The following is a 14,656-nucleotide window of genomic DNA, read 5'->3' on the forward strand; positions in this document are numbered from 1 at the left end:
GACAACCGACGGATGGAGCGAGTAAGTGATTTCGGTTTTTTTGGCTCTCAATGTTAGTTTTGCTGTTACAGTGGGGGGGGGGGGGGGAGTACATACTGCTGTATCTGTATATGTAGATGTAGGTGTGTTTTGTCCTGTTTACACTTACAGTGGGGGAGGGGGGGTGTTGTACATACTGCTGTAGATGTAGGTGTGTTTTGTCTTGTTACAGTGGGGGAGGGGGGTGTTGTACATACTGCTGTAGATGTAGGTGTGTTTTGTACTGTTACACTTGCGGGGGGGGAGGGTTGTACATACTGATGTATCTGTAGCTGTAGGTGTGTTATGTACTGTTACAGTAGGGGGGGAAGGGGGGGGGGGGTTGAACATACTGCTGTATATGTAGCTGTAGGTGTGTTTTGCACACAGGGGGGGGGGGGGGGGTTGTACATACTGATGTATCTGTAGCTGTAGGTGTGTTATGTACTGTTACAGTAGGGGGGAGGGGGGTGGGGTTGAACATACTGCTGTATATGTAGCTGTAGGTGTGTTTTGCACACAGGGGGGGGGGGGGGAGGGGGGGTTGTGCATACTGCTGTATCTGTAGCTCTAAGTGTGTTTTGCACTCTACACGGGGGAAGGGGGTGGAGTGTTGTACATACTGCTGTATCTGAAGCTGTAGGTATGTTTTGTACAGTTACAGTGGTGGCAGTGGGGGGAGGGGGGAGGGGGTGTACATAATTCTGAATCTGTAGCTGTAAATGAGTTTTGTACTGTTACAGTGGGGGCTGGGGGGGTTGGGGGTTGTGCATACTGCTGTATCTGTAGCTGTAGGTGTGTTTTGCACTGTTACACTGTCACTGCTAGTGTGTGATAGGGTTCGTGTCCGTCTGTTCTTTGTTAGTCCTGTGTTGAAAACTCTTCGACAAGCGCTTAGAACTGTACCCACGGAATACACGCTATATAAGCTTCATATTGATTGATTGATTGATTACACTGGGGGGGGGGGGGTGTACACACTGCTGTATCTATAGCAGTAGGTGCGATTTGTGCTGTTACAGTTGGGGGGGGGGGGGTGTACATACTGCTGTAGCTGTAGGTGTTTTTTGCACTGTTAGGCCACACAAAAAAAGTCTGTTTACGGTAACCCGACCGACCCTAGTTTTTAGGCCCGACCCTAATCTTTTTTTGGATCGTCTGAAAAAAAAACCCGCATCCAATATAGAGCTGTTTGCGCTCAAACAGCAGACGACAGAAGGGAGGTAAGCTCAAAGTTTTAAAACAAACTAAAACAGTTACACTTACAGCTATAAATTCCTGAACAATAATCTTAGTTATGTTGGGCAAAAACAGGGATTGATGAGAAGAAATGAACTCTGAAACATCATAGAGAGGGGAGAAAAAAAAGAGAGAATAAATGAAAAAATGAAGAAAGAAAAAGCCGACCTACCGACCCTATTTTTTCACCCTATGTTACCGTAAACAGACCTATTTTTTTGTGCCTTACACTTGGGTTGGGGCAGGGGAGGGGGGGGTTGTACATACTGCTGTATCTGTAGCTGTAGGTGTGCTTTGCACTGTTACATTGGGGGGGGGGGGGGGGGTATACATACTGCTGTAGCTGTAGGTTTTTGACTCACATGCGAAGCAAAAGTGAGTCTATGTACTCACCCGAGTCGTCCGTCCGTCCGTCCGTCCGTCCGTCCTGGCGTCCGTCCGTCCGTCCGTCCGTCCGTCCGGAAAACTTTAACGTTGGATATTTCTTGGACACTATTCAGTCTATCAGTACCAAATTTGGCAAGATGGTGTATGATGACAAGGCCCCCAAAAACATACATAGCATCTTGACCTTGCTTCAAGGTCAAGGTCGCAGGGGCCATAAATGTCTAAAAAACAGCTATTTTTCACATTTTTCCCATTTTTTCTGAAGTTTTTGAGATTTAATACCTCACCTATATATGATATATAGGGCAAAGTAAGCCCCATCTTTTGATACCAGTTTGGTTTACCTTGCTTCAAGGTCAAGGTCACAGGAGCTCTTCAAAGTTGGATTGTATACATATTTTGAAGTGACCTTGACCCTGAACTATGGAAGATAACTGTTTCAAACTTACAAATTATGTGGGGCACATGTTATGCTTTCATCATGAGACACATTTGGTCACATATGATCAAGGTCAAGGTCACTTTGACCCTTATGAAATGTGACCAAAATAAGGTAGTGAACCACTAAAAGTGACCATATCTCATGGTAGAAAGAGCCAATAAGCACCATTGTACTTCCTATGTCTTGAATTAACAGCTTTGTGTTGCATGACCTTGGATGACCTTGACCTTGGGTCAAGGTCACATGTATTTTGGTAGGAAAAATGTGTAAAGCAGTTCTTAGTGTATGATGTCATTGCTAGGTTTAGCTGAAGGTCAAGGTCATGTAAAGGTCAAGCATGTGAGTCGTATGGGCTTTGCCCTTCTTGTTTGTACTGTTACTAAGGGGGGAGGGGGGGTGTACATACTGCTGTAGCTGTAGCTGTAAGTAATTTTTGCACTGTTACACTTGGGGGGTTGTACATACTGCTGAATCTGTTGCTGTAGGTGTGTTTTATACTGTAATACTGAGGGGGGGGGGGGGGTGGGGTGTACATACGGCTGTATCTGTAGCTGTAGGTGTGTTTTGTACTGTTACAGTGAGGGCGGGGGGGGGGGTTCTACATACTGCTGTATCTGTAGCTAGTGATGTGTTTTGCACTGTTACACTGGGGGGGGGGGGGGGGTTGTACATACTGCTGTATCTGTATGTGTAGGTTTGTTTTCCACTTTAACACTGGGGGGAGGGGGGTTGAACTGCTGTAGCTGTAGCTGTAAGTGAATTTTGCACTGTTACACTTGGGGGGGGGGGGGGGGTTGTACATACTGCTGTATCTGTAGCTGCACCCAGCCAGCAAGACATTAGCGGCCGATAATCGGCCGAACACCCTTCAAAAAGTCGGGGCGGTGACGTCAAAAGAGACGACGCGGGTGTTGGCCCGACTAACTTTTGCAAAGAGGCAACGAGGCGGCCGATAGGCGGCCGAACACCTGTACTATGGCGGCACGCATCCGGTCCGATGTTAATCGGCCCGATGGCTTGTTGGACCTGCGGCCCGACACCTTATGCCGACATCGTCCCGATGTCTTCCCGCTGAAATCGATATCTTCCCGATGTCGGCATAAGGTGTCGGGCCGCAGGTCCAACAAGTCATCGGGCCGATTAACATCGGACCGGATGCGTGCCGCCATAGTACAGGTGTTCGGCCGCCTGTCGGCCGCCTCGTTGCCTCTTTGCAAAAGTTAGTCGGGCCAACACCCGCATCGTCTCTTTTGACGTCACCGGCCCGACTTTTTGAAGGGTGTTCGGCCGACTATCGGCCGCTAATGTCTTGCTGGCTGGGACATTACCCTATGATTAAGACATTCCGAAGAGTTAGTACAAACACAGCACATCAGGCTTTTCTCAACTTGTATGTTTCTGGTCACCCGACCCTACCTAGTTTTTTCCCGCCGATCCTAGACTTTTTTTTATTGCATTTGTAAAAAAAAAAAAAAAAAAAAAAAGCGTCAAAAGGGAAGTAACAGACGGCAGACGACACAAGGGGGATAACCCCGCATCCCTTTTGTCTCATTTGTTTTGTAATGTGTTGTCTTTCTCTTTGTATAGTAAGTCCAGTCTCTTTGCGTCACTGTATAGTTATTTTCTACCCTGACCAAAAAAGAAAAAAATATATATATATCCCTACCTACCTACCCTATTTTTTGTAGCCATGTTACCAGAAACATACAACTTTTTGGGGGGGGCCTAATGGGGTTGAAAGAACAAAAACCATATGACAGAGAATTATGGAGTGCAAGCAATGCACATCATAATCTTCTCCTCTTTTCTACAGAGTGGAAAGAGTAGAACCCCACATTACACAAACGTATTCAAAACAAATGACATGCATCACAATGTGCCTATCTTCAGAGGGACGTAATGTGACCCTCCACCACGGAATGAGTCGCATGTCACCTCGCGCGGTTCTTCTCTAGGCTTAAAGGTCCAGACCATGCTGTTTTAGCGTCAAAAACGCTTCGAATCGTGTTCCTGCGCGACCGAACACTTCCCGATGTTTGCAGTTAGTTAGAAAACCACTTTCTTACCGTCTTCAACAATGTTTGGTTTACTTCGGAATCTTGTAAGGCCGTAATCCGACGAATTTTGTGACCGAAGCGACGGATTTCTTCTCCAAAACGACCCGCCATTGTGCCGCGTGATCTTCGCGAGACTGGCTTATGAATAAATTATCCGTGACGTCACACAGTGTAAAGATGCCGTTTACCAACATGGCAACAAGCGTGACTGCAGACGAAATTGAACCGTACATGTTCGAACTACCAGTTTCTCTCCTCGAATCAAGCATGAAAGATGAGGAGCGGAGGCCACTCAGTTCCAGCAGTAGTGAAAAGACAGCGACGATGAAAATTGCGACTCTGTTTGTCTCAGCGATCAAAGGTAAACACGCCCGCTCTCTGTGCTGAACTTATCGTCTGCTTTCGAGTCTGTGCTATTTTTTCACTCTCGCCTTGTCAACGCACTCGCGAATAAGTGGGATATTGTTTAAGTGTTCATGCATTGCATTCACGAGTAAAAGAACAACAGCTCATCGCAGTTTTAACTGTTCTTGATTATTTCAGAGACTGGTGTCAGAGTGGCCACTGTACCTGTTGTATTGTGTGGGAGGGGCAGATTTGAGAGAGAGAGGAAGCTAGCCTGAGGTACATTGTAGAATGAAAACTTGCAGGGGAGCAAGAATGCATCACCAGCCACGAAGGTGTACATACAACTTTTTTTGAGGTGCCTATATTTGTTTGATTTTTAAATGTATGTATTTGTTGTTGTTTTTAAAGGCTATCAAGAAAACTGTTGTCATTTAAATGTGACACTCAGTCAAATATAGTTTCACACACACACAAGATTAACTCACTTGCATGCCCACAGAAGAAGTTTGCTCTTCACATTGTTCTGTTGTTGTTGTTTTTATAATGTAATCATTGTAACATCAACACTCAGTAATAACCAATATTACAACACAATCACTTTTTCATCAGAACTCACTCACATACTACATGTATTAAACCCTGGTTTATGGACACTTGCATTTGTACTTTGCATGGGAAAGCAGCCTGAATTTCAGGTGAACTTTAATAAAAGAAGATTTATATGTATGTTGCTCTAGATGCATGTTTTAATAAATAATAATGACATTCAGGAAAGTAAAAGGACTGTTGAAGTTTGCTGTTGTAAAATGTCTGATGATTAGGGTTTTGTTGCACATTTAGTGAATTGACTGTACCAATTGCTGTTATTATTTACACCCAATCAGTGCATCCACATGATATTATGTAGCTTAAATTAAAGAAAATGTTTTGATGTGTTCAGAACATACTGACAAGTTGCACACTCACTGACTTTCCGAAAGAACAGAAAAGTTCTTCCTGGCTGTCTGGTCGCTGCCATCAGAGACCTCTTTCTGTCACAGAGCTACACAGGCTTCAAATGTATGTAAGATAAATAAAAGGTACATTACAACTCTCAACTGCGGGGTGTGTGTGTGTGGGGGGGGGGATGTGCATAACCATTGCATACTTAAGGTCGGCTTAAACTGCAAACAGAAATGTGGAGCTTGCGTAACAATTCTTGCTTTGTCAGATTTGGAGATAGGCAGCCTCAGTCTATATAGTTGGTTGCCAGTTGGGGCGTCCTGCTTGGTGACAACTTGAGCTTTGTCAACTGGTCTAGCTGTAGCAGTCAAAGTCTGGGCACTGTTGCATTGTAGTCTTGCTGTGTATGCAGAGCTTTGTTGTAGCTGCCATAGGCCAGTGTTGCCATAGGCCAGTGTTAGGATCACCACCCCCTCAAACAGCTCGTTCAGTTAACCTGATGCCTGTTTTAGACAGAAAAAAAAGTTACCACAATCAGCAGAACTTTCACTGGAGAATGGGCATAATTCTTTCATACTTTTCTTTCTCATAGCTTTTTTTGGTTTTTATAATCTCTTCATTACACTAAATAACATCCATCTTAAGACCTATTTTGAGCCTTAATTTAAGTTGACTAGTAATGATATTAATCATAATGTATTTATTTTTATAATGTACAAACTAGAGTATGTATGTGGATATGTGTGTGATGGTGCTGGTATGGATATGTGTGGTTTGGGTTATGTGTGTACTGATGTGTACATTTTATGTGTTTTGTATGTTTTGCGAGTGCGATTTTATGTGATGTTATTCTGTACACCAGCCAAAACAAAATGTCTGGCATATTAGATAATAAACGCACCTTTAAATTTATTAGCGACTACACCCCGTCACCCTCCAGTCCCCCTCCCCCCCATTACACCCTACACTTTTAACATTGTATAAAAAATCATGTCCCAATATAGGTCCCTAGTTACCTGGGAGGACGTTAAGCTCCATAATCAACATCAACAACGTATTGAATTGAATTGAAAAGCTGGGGTTAGGAGGTCTAACTTCTTGAATTAAAGTGTTTTTTTCTCAGGTGCATGTAGTTTTTTATTTGCTTGAAATCATGGTGTATTCTGGTTGTAAGAGAAGAGTCAATTTCCTTGTAAGCCTGCAAAATTAAGATTTGTCATTTTTGAAGTACACAAGTTTTTGTAAGAGTCCAAAATAGTCCAGGATAAGGAGGAAAAACATAGGGTGGGTCAGGAAATCTGAAACATTGCATAGTTTTGTTTTGCCTATGTAGACACAAAAAGTACTTAGAGCACTTTCCCCCCCCCCCCCCAAGAGAGCATAGCTTAGTTTTAATGATTTTAATGCCACTGTTAGCAAGAGGAGCTACTACAGACAGCAATCAAACAGTGGATTTTTTCTGTAGACATTGTTATTTCTGTTTAGGTGTTTCAGTAGTTTTCTATGCGGAAAAATCATGCTGCATGATCACTAGAAACAATCCAGCTCTGTAGCATGCAAGTTTTTTAAAGGTTTTTTTCCCATGTTACTCTGAGAGAAAAAAAAACCCACAGAGATAAAGTTGAACTGGCAGTTTGACTGAAGCAGTGGTAATAACACAGAGTTGTGCTCTTCCTACAATCAATGTTTTGATGTGGATGATGATGTTCGAACATGTACTTGGTTGTATTATTTTGCTAGACTATTTGTTTCTGTTAGATATATCTGCTCACATGATTGTTGTTCATAATTTGACATTACATTTACTGCTGATCAAAATGTATTGTTGGAATAGGTCTGCTTAATATTCTGACTGCAGTTTTGTAATAAAATCAAATAACACAGATGTTTTAAGTATCAAAGTGCTTTTCACACACACACACACACACACACACACACACACTCACACACTATGAGTATGACTGCAAACATGAATTTGTACTTGTATTAATTATAATTACTGTATTACAGAACCTGATCTGAAAAAAAGGACAACAGCAAATTATTCATGCAAGCTTGCTGTATTAACGATTTCTTTATCCATTTAATACAACACTGAATTAAAAGATAACAACTATAACAACGTGTGTGTGTTTGTGTGAATGTCTATGTGTATATGGACGGACACTGATTAAACCTGAGACTCATCGATTACCCAGGTGAGTGTAAAAGAGGGAGAGAGAGAGGGAACTTTAAGGTGGGTGCATGGGGACGGACATGTAGTAACAGATATATGTTTTAATCTGTAATCTTAACACATGTGCTTAAAATTAGGAACAGATACCATTCCACTACAAATACTGTCAGTCTGACAAAAACGCCCAGTGACACTGAACCCCTATCCCTTACAGAACACATTCAGTATACATGTACTCACTTCCTTTCGTCTGCGTTTAGTGAAAGCAGATCGTTCTGATGACATTGGTATCCGGTTTCTGACCTCCTGTGAGTGGTCAACAATTGTCGGAACTGGAACTGCGTCAGGCAACAGCTGTTTTGTGTGTGCCAGGTTTTCTTGCCGGCTTAACTGCGTTCACATTGGAAGAAAGTGTCGCGAAACACAGCACATCGTGTTGGCCGTTTCCAGTTAATCAGTCTTGCTGCAGAAGTTGTAAGCCCATCGGAAAAAGGTGACAACTGATGCCTGAACCTTTTTTCTATACTTCATAGCTATCAGCAGCCGTGCGCATTCCTTCGGCGTGTTGTTGATGCTCGATGTAGGCAAACGCCCACTTGGCACTTGAGCCTAAGCTGTACACGAAATGACGTCACATCCGGTTCTCGTCTACTGGCGGCCTTTTCGAAGTCTCGTTTAGCAGACGAATTTGGCGGAACGTTTTTAATTAAATCACAATGATAAAGCTACGAATCGGTGAATTTCTTTACATTTTTGGAATCTTTAGGTGCATTTCTCTAACCTTCAGTCATCGGTTAGTGGTTCTAATAACCTTTAAAACAGCGTGGTCTGGTCCTTTAATATAAGTCCGGGGAATGTCTGGTAACATTGTGAGGGTCACCTTAGTCACAGGCTTATAACTCAAACAGTTTTCGCTCTTTTCTAAAACGGTTTTCACCACTGGATAGAGCATAAAACACTCTTTAGTAAAATGTACAAATATGATTCCGTGGTGGAGGGTCACAAATATCAGAAACACATGAAAGACAGTTGTTTCGAAACAACAGAACACATTCATGACAGCGCGTACACACGACACACATTACAATCATTATCATCTCCATACTATGGTGGAAATACCAGACCCCTATATAACAGAGATATACCTAGTAAATGTATTATATGCCACCCTATGTTATCAAAATAAAATCATGTTTTAAACCAAACTTTACAATCTTATTCTCATATCCATTGGGTGAAAATGTCAGAACCCCACATGCACACGACAGAAAGTACAGAACCCTACATGACAGAGAGTTATACTTTCTACAAACGACACGAATCACAATCCTCTCATCTTCATACGGTGGCAAGAATAGAACCAAATTTGACAAAGAGTGTTTCAAAACAAACGACACGAATCACAATCTTCTCATCTTCATACGGTGGCAAGAATAGAATCCAATTTGACAAAGAGTGTTTTAATACCAACGACACGAATCACAATCTTCTCATTTTCTTAGCGTGGCAAGAACAGAACCTAATTTGACAGAGAATGTCTTCGTACATACGACCAAATCACAATCTCCTCATCTTTATTTGGTAAAAGAACAGAAGAGAGAGTTATTTAGAACAAACGACAACACGTTACAATCTTCTCATCTTCATAGGGTGGGGAGAACAGAAGAGAGAGTTATTTAGAACAAACCACACATCACAATCTTCTCATCTTCATAGGGTGGGGAGAACAGAAGAGAGAGTTATTTAGAACAAACCACACATCACAATCTTCTCATCTTCATAGGGTGGGGAGAACAGAAGAGAGAGTTATTTAGAACAAACCACACATCACAATCTTCTCATCTTCATAGGGTGGGGAGAACAGAAGAGAGAGTTATTTAGAACAAACCACACATCACAATCTTCTCATCTTCATAGGGTGGGGAGAACAGAAGAGAGAGTCATTTAGAACAAACCACACACGTCACAATCTTCTCGTCCTCATAAGGAGGACAAGGCAGCGCCCCGCACTTAGCATGCGTGTAGTACAGGTCATTCTCATCGTCATTCGTCTGAGATCCATGAACGTGAACAATTTCAGAATCCACGCAGATGAACTCTGAAGATCCAGGATACCCTGGATACCCGGCCATGATGTACCCGGAATACTCTTTGGTCCACCCGACAGTGCAGGCGTTAGTTCCGGGTATCACAACGGACGAGGAATGAGGGACGCGACACACGGCACAAGCAGGGGTAGTGTCGCATCCCGCCTCTGGGCAGATGTCGTACTCGGAGCCGTAGACGTATGCGTGTCCGTTCAGTGACGGTTGCGCGTGCGTGTCAAAAACCGGATGTGACGTCATGCACAAATGGTTGCCTGCCCCGCCGACGCTTTTTTGGTGTGATCCTCCGATGATACCTGGGTGGGAGTCAAGGGTAGAATGTTGCTGTTTGGTTTTAAAAACCGTGGGGGATACACGACTTTTGTTTATATTTACAGTCCTTTCCGTGTAACAATTTGGCTCACCGTTTCAGATCTGGACTTCCAGCTCCCATCACTCAATTTGACACACATAAGAAATCAACTTCCTGTGCATAATTTTTAATTTTATGAATCAAATTCCTAATTGATGATACTGTAAATCTGCGAAACTATTTCATGTCAAAGTTTCAACAAGCGCACATACGCACGCGCATGCACACACACACACACACACACACACACACACACACACACACACACACACACACACACACACAAACGCGCGCGCACAAACAAAGAAAGAGAGAGAGAGAGAGAGAGAGAGAGAGAGAGAGAGAGAGAGAGAGAGAGAGAAAGAGAAACTCATAAACACATGGTATATCTCTTGTGAGAGGAATTGAGTATGTGTGTGTGTGTGTGTGTGTGTGTGTGTGTGTGTGTGTATGTGTGTGTGTGTGTGTGTGTGTGTGTGTGTGTGTGTGTGTGTGTGTGCGAACGTGCGTGTTTGGGTGTGCTTACCAGAATAAATCATGTCTGAAGTTCCCGGACAACTGGAATGGCCCCAGCGAACATAGGTCGTACCTGCATACAATAACATCATCGTAAAAAAAGATGAGGGTAAGCAAGTTGTAATGCACAAAGCTTTTTACTATTCAGTTAGTTAGCTAGTTAGTTAGTTAGTTTGTTAGTTAGTTTGTTAGTTAGTTTGTTAGTTAGCTAGTTAGTTAGTCAGTCAGTCAGTCAGTTAGTCAGTCATTCAGTCAGTCAGTTAGTCAGTCAGTCAGTCAGTCATACGCCGCTTTTGGAGGAAGCATGCTGGGTATTTTCGTGTTTCTATAACCCACCGAACTCTGACATGGATTACAGGATCTTTTCCGTGCGTACTCGTTTACAACAATAACAATGACTATCCGTATCAGCGACTTAGTACAACCACACATTACCCTATGATTAAGACATTCCGAAGAGTTAGTACAAACACAGCACATCAGGCTTTTCTCAACTTGTATGTTTCTGGTATGTACGCACAGTACGCCAGCCAGTCAGTCAGTCAGTCAGCCAGTACGCCAGCCAGCCAGTCAGTCAGTCAGTCAGTCAGTCAGTCAGTCAGCCAGTACGCCAGCCAGCCAGTCAGTCAGTCAGTCAGTCAGTCAGTCAGCCAGTACGCCAGCCAGCCAGTCAGTCAGTCAGTCAGTCAGTCAGCCAGTACGCCAGCCAGCCAGTCAGTCAGTCAGTCAGTCAGTCAGCCAGCCAGTACGCCAGCCAGCCAGTCAGTCAGTCAGTCAGTCTGTTTGTTTGTTTGTTTGTTTGTTTGTTTGTTTGTTTGTCTGTCTGTCAGTCAGTCAGTCAGTCAGTCAGTCAGTTAGTTTGTAAGTTAGTTAGTTAGTTAGTTTGTAAGTTAGCTAGTCGATCACGAGTTGAACACCTCGGTGTGAGTTATGTTGCGCTTTTCTTTGTCTGCCCGTTTCTCTATGTGTTAAATCATATTTGTCAAAAACTGTAATTAACCCACCCCTTGCCTGCACATTCTCAACATTGGCATTTTTCAGGGCCTGTATTTCCGCCGTCATCTCTGTTATTTGCTGTGTCATGTGACTGATGACCGGTCCCACGTCATCCGACCTGTAGGGGTCACAAAATGGTTTATGCATGTACACTTCAGATGTGAACTGCTCTCAAGATTAGCATATCAGAACTCAACTCTTCCAGAAAGTCATCTGTAAGAACTCACATGACACACTCGATGATAACAGATGTTTGATCAGAATTTGAGATGTGTGTCTCGTGTATTTGCTTTCAAGGGCCTGCGCGCACTTCCACACACACCCACACACACGCACGCACACACACACACACACACACACACACACACAAACAAGCAAACGAAAATAAACTCTTACCTTCTTCGTACGTGTGGTTGTGAAGCGTTTTCAGGGGCGTTTGTAGTGTGCAGGCGATCTTCTGCAGACAACGCGATGTCTGACTGAATGAAGAGAAGAAGTCAGGATCGGTCAAATATTGGCAGTCATTAGCTCAAAGTAATGATTTGGCCATTGTTCCAAGTGGTTGTTGAGTGAGTGAGTGATTGGGTGGGTGAGTGAGTGAGTGAGTGGGCCAGTGAGTCAGTGAGTCAGTGAGTGAGTCAGTGAGTGAATGAGTGTTCGAGTGTGTGTGTGTGTGTGAGTGTGTGAGGTAATGTGTGAGTGTGTGTGTGAGTGAGTGAGTGCGTGTGTGAGTGTGTGAGTGTGTGGGTGAGTGAGTGTGTGTGTGAGTGTGTGAGGTAGTGTGTGAGGCAGTGAGTGAGTGAGTGGAGTGAGTGAGTGAGTGGAGTGAGTGAGTGGAGTGAGTGAGTGGAGTGAGTGAGTTGAGTGAGTGAGTGGAGTGATTGGGTGAGTGAGTTAGCTGAAAAGCCAGTATACGTTAAAGTGATTAAATAAACAATCAAGTACATAAACGAGTGTTACTTAAAGGCCCAGTAAGCCTCCCGTAAACCATCACAGATACTGTCAGGCTTTTAAACACAGTACAAACACCCTTTCATTTAAACACTCACCGCTTGAGAACATCCTAGCTGCCCTCCGTAAAGAGCGAGCAATTTTCAAATAATTTATTTTTGCGTGGTTTATCTTACCCCTGACCCATTGTGAACCCGTGTGATCCAGTTTCCTTTTTTTTACAATGTAAACGTCAGTTTGTGATTTTAATGCGACTCGCTGTAAGCTTATCTGCAATAGCACGTTATTATAAACCTCTGAATCTAAACGCAACAAACGGCTGCGATTCACACGAACTCTAGCTATGGCTTTTGACTGTTCAGAGGAACTGCAACTGGCGATAGGCATAACCGTCGTCTGCTACGAGAACCACGACCTTGCGTGACCCTGCTTCCGGGCTTTTCTTTTTTCAAACTTTCAAAACTTCGAGTATTACTGATCTTGTCTTGATAAAAAAAAGAATTCTTTTATGATTTAAGAATGTTTGTGTGACAAGCTGTCAATTTATTATTTAGATTTTAAAAGTTAGTTCCATCGCCAAAACGCACCGTCCGATATTCTGATCAAACAATCCGCAAAATTAATTCTTTGAAAATTGCTCGCTCTTTACGTAGGGCACCTAGGATGTTCTGAAGCGGTGAGCGTTTTAACGAAAGGGTGTTTGTACTGTGTGTAAAAACCTGACAGTATCTGTGATGGTTTACGGGAGGCTTACTGTGCCTTTAAAGCAAGAAAGGACAAATGGATGAATGGATGGATGGATGGATAGACAGACAGGCGTAGAAGGAGTAGGGAATGGATATATAAAAAGATAGTCTATTAAACAGAATAGGACCCAGCTGAACACCAAGCAAATGTTCTTTCCAAATGTGTTTGTGTGTGTGTTTGAGTTTGTGTGTGTGTGCGTTTGTGTGTGTGTGTGTGTTTGTATGTGTGTGTGTGTGTGTGTTAGTGTTAGTGTTAGTGTTAGTGTGTGTGTGTGTGTGTGTGTGTGTGTGTGTGTGTTTTTGTGTGTTAGTGTGTGTGTGTGTGTGTCTATGTGTGTGTGTGTGTGTGTTTTTCTGAAGTTTTTCGTCAAAAAATAGACAGGTAAGTTTATGTAACGTTTGGTAAATACAAAACGAAGCATTCGCCAGAACCTAGGCGTATCCGACTTTGAAGTGAACAAGAAAGGTTCCGAACAGGCAAATAACAATGATTGATGATCACTTATCTCTGGACGTTGCTTTAATAATAAATAGCTGCAAACAAATTGACCTCTTCATTGTCATGAGTATGTATTGTTTCTATAACCTTTTATACATGAAAACAATAGAGAAAACGCAACAGGATCTAGGTATTTCTCCACCAATATTCCGTCAGCTGTTAATAGCCGCGACTTCTTCCGGATTATATGTTTCTTTACCTGTTCATAGATCACGTGGTATGACGTCACCTCAAACCATTCCTTGAGTGCCGGATTCTCGCCCTGAGCTGTTTGCTCTGGGCTGGAACTTTCACTCGACCCTCCTGGCTTAAAGACGACGCCAGTTCTAAGCAATTCAATGGTTCGGGCTTGTTTTAACACTGTCACCCGCAAGTCTTCAGAGGTTTGCTTATGTTTTTTCAGTTCATCATTCAGCTTTAGAATCGCGTGGTCCTGCCGCGAGACTTGCTGTGAAATGAACTTGTCCTGCTGTAGGAGTGTTGCGGTCAGCTGTTCAATGGTCAAGTCTTGCCGAATGTTTCTGGCGTGTTGCTGTTCCAGCTGCTTGTCCAGTATTGAGAGCTGGCTTTTCATGTCTTGGAGACAGCGGGCAACATCCACATCTTCTGTGCTCGTTCCTTCGTCCGCGGTCACGTGTATCACTTGATCACAGAAGCAATCACAGAGAAATAGCAGAAATAATGTTTTCATCGTGTCTTCTCTTGCTCCGGTTCTGACTGCTGTGGTAAGACTGTGTACCTATTGGCTTCAGGCGCGTGGAAATATAATCAGAGAAGGTCTGGCCAGCTCAGACAAAAACTGGAGAGAGAAAAAACGAAAGGGAAAGGCGTCAGTGACCCTTCACCTGTAATGCAGGTATTGGTGAAGTTGGCTGCCAAAAT

General features: G+C 43.2%; 1 protein-coding gene and 1 long non-coding RNA gene across 2 annotated transcripts; both read right to left on the reverse strand.

The window, feature by feature from the left end:
- Nucleotides 1-5,426: 5,426 nt before the first annotated feature.
- LOC138947758 (uncharacterized) lies at nucleotides 5,427-8,554 on the reverse strand. The gene is made up of 2 exons (XR_011449784.1): nucleotides 7,850-8,554; nucleotides 5,427-5,936 (listed from the first exon to the last, which is right to left on the reverse strand). It is a non-coding gene; the product is annotated as an uncharacterized lncRNA (long non-coding RNA).
- Nucleotides 8,555-8,946: 392 nt separating this feature from the next.
- On the reverse strand, nucleotides 8,947-14,348 carry LOC138946777 (uncharacterized). The gene is made up of 5 exons (XM_070318180.1): nucleotides 13,974-14,348; nucleotides 11,975-12,057; nucleotides 11,587-11,696; nucleotides 10,593-10,655; nucleotides 8,947-10,010 (listed from the first exon to the last, which is right to left on the reverse strand). Exons 1-5 carry the CDS (start codon nucleotides 14,346-14,348, stop codon nucleotides 9,550-9,552), a joined length of 1,092 nt encoding a protein of 363 aa, XP_070174281.1. The 3' UTR covers nucleotides 8,947-9,549.
- Between the last annotated feature and the right edge of the window lie 308 nt (nucleotides 14,349-14,656).

This window comes from Littorina saxatilis, linkage group LG14, assembly GCF_037325665.1.
Source record: "Littorina saxatilis isolate snail1 linkage group LG14, US_GU_Lsax_2.0, whole genome shotgun sequence".
NCBI classification, from domain to species: Eukaryota; Metazoa; Mollusca; class Gastropoda; order Littorinimorpha; family Littorinidae; genus Littorina; species Littorina saxatilis.

Coding starts and splice junctions, on each gene's coding strand:
- LOC138946777 (XM_070318180.1), bottom strand. CDS start 14,348: ATGAAAAGCCAGCTCTCAATACTGGACAAGCAGCTGGAACAGCAACAC. Junction 11,697..11,974: donor CAACCACACGTACGAAGAAG/GTAAGAGTTTAT, acceptor TGACCCCTACAG/GTCGGATGACGTGGGACCGG. Junction 10,011..10,592: donor TTCAGACATGATTTATTCTG/GTAAGCACACCC, acceptor ACTCCCACCCAG/GTATCATCGGAGGATCACAC.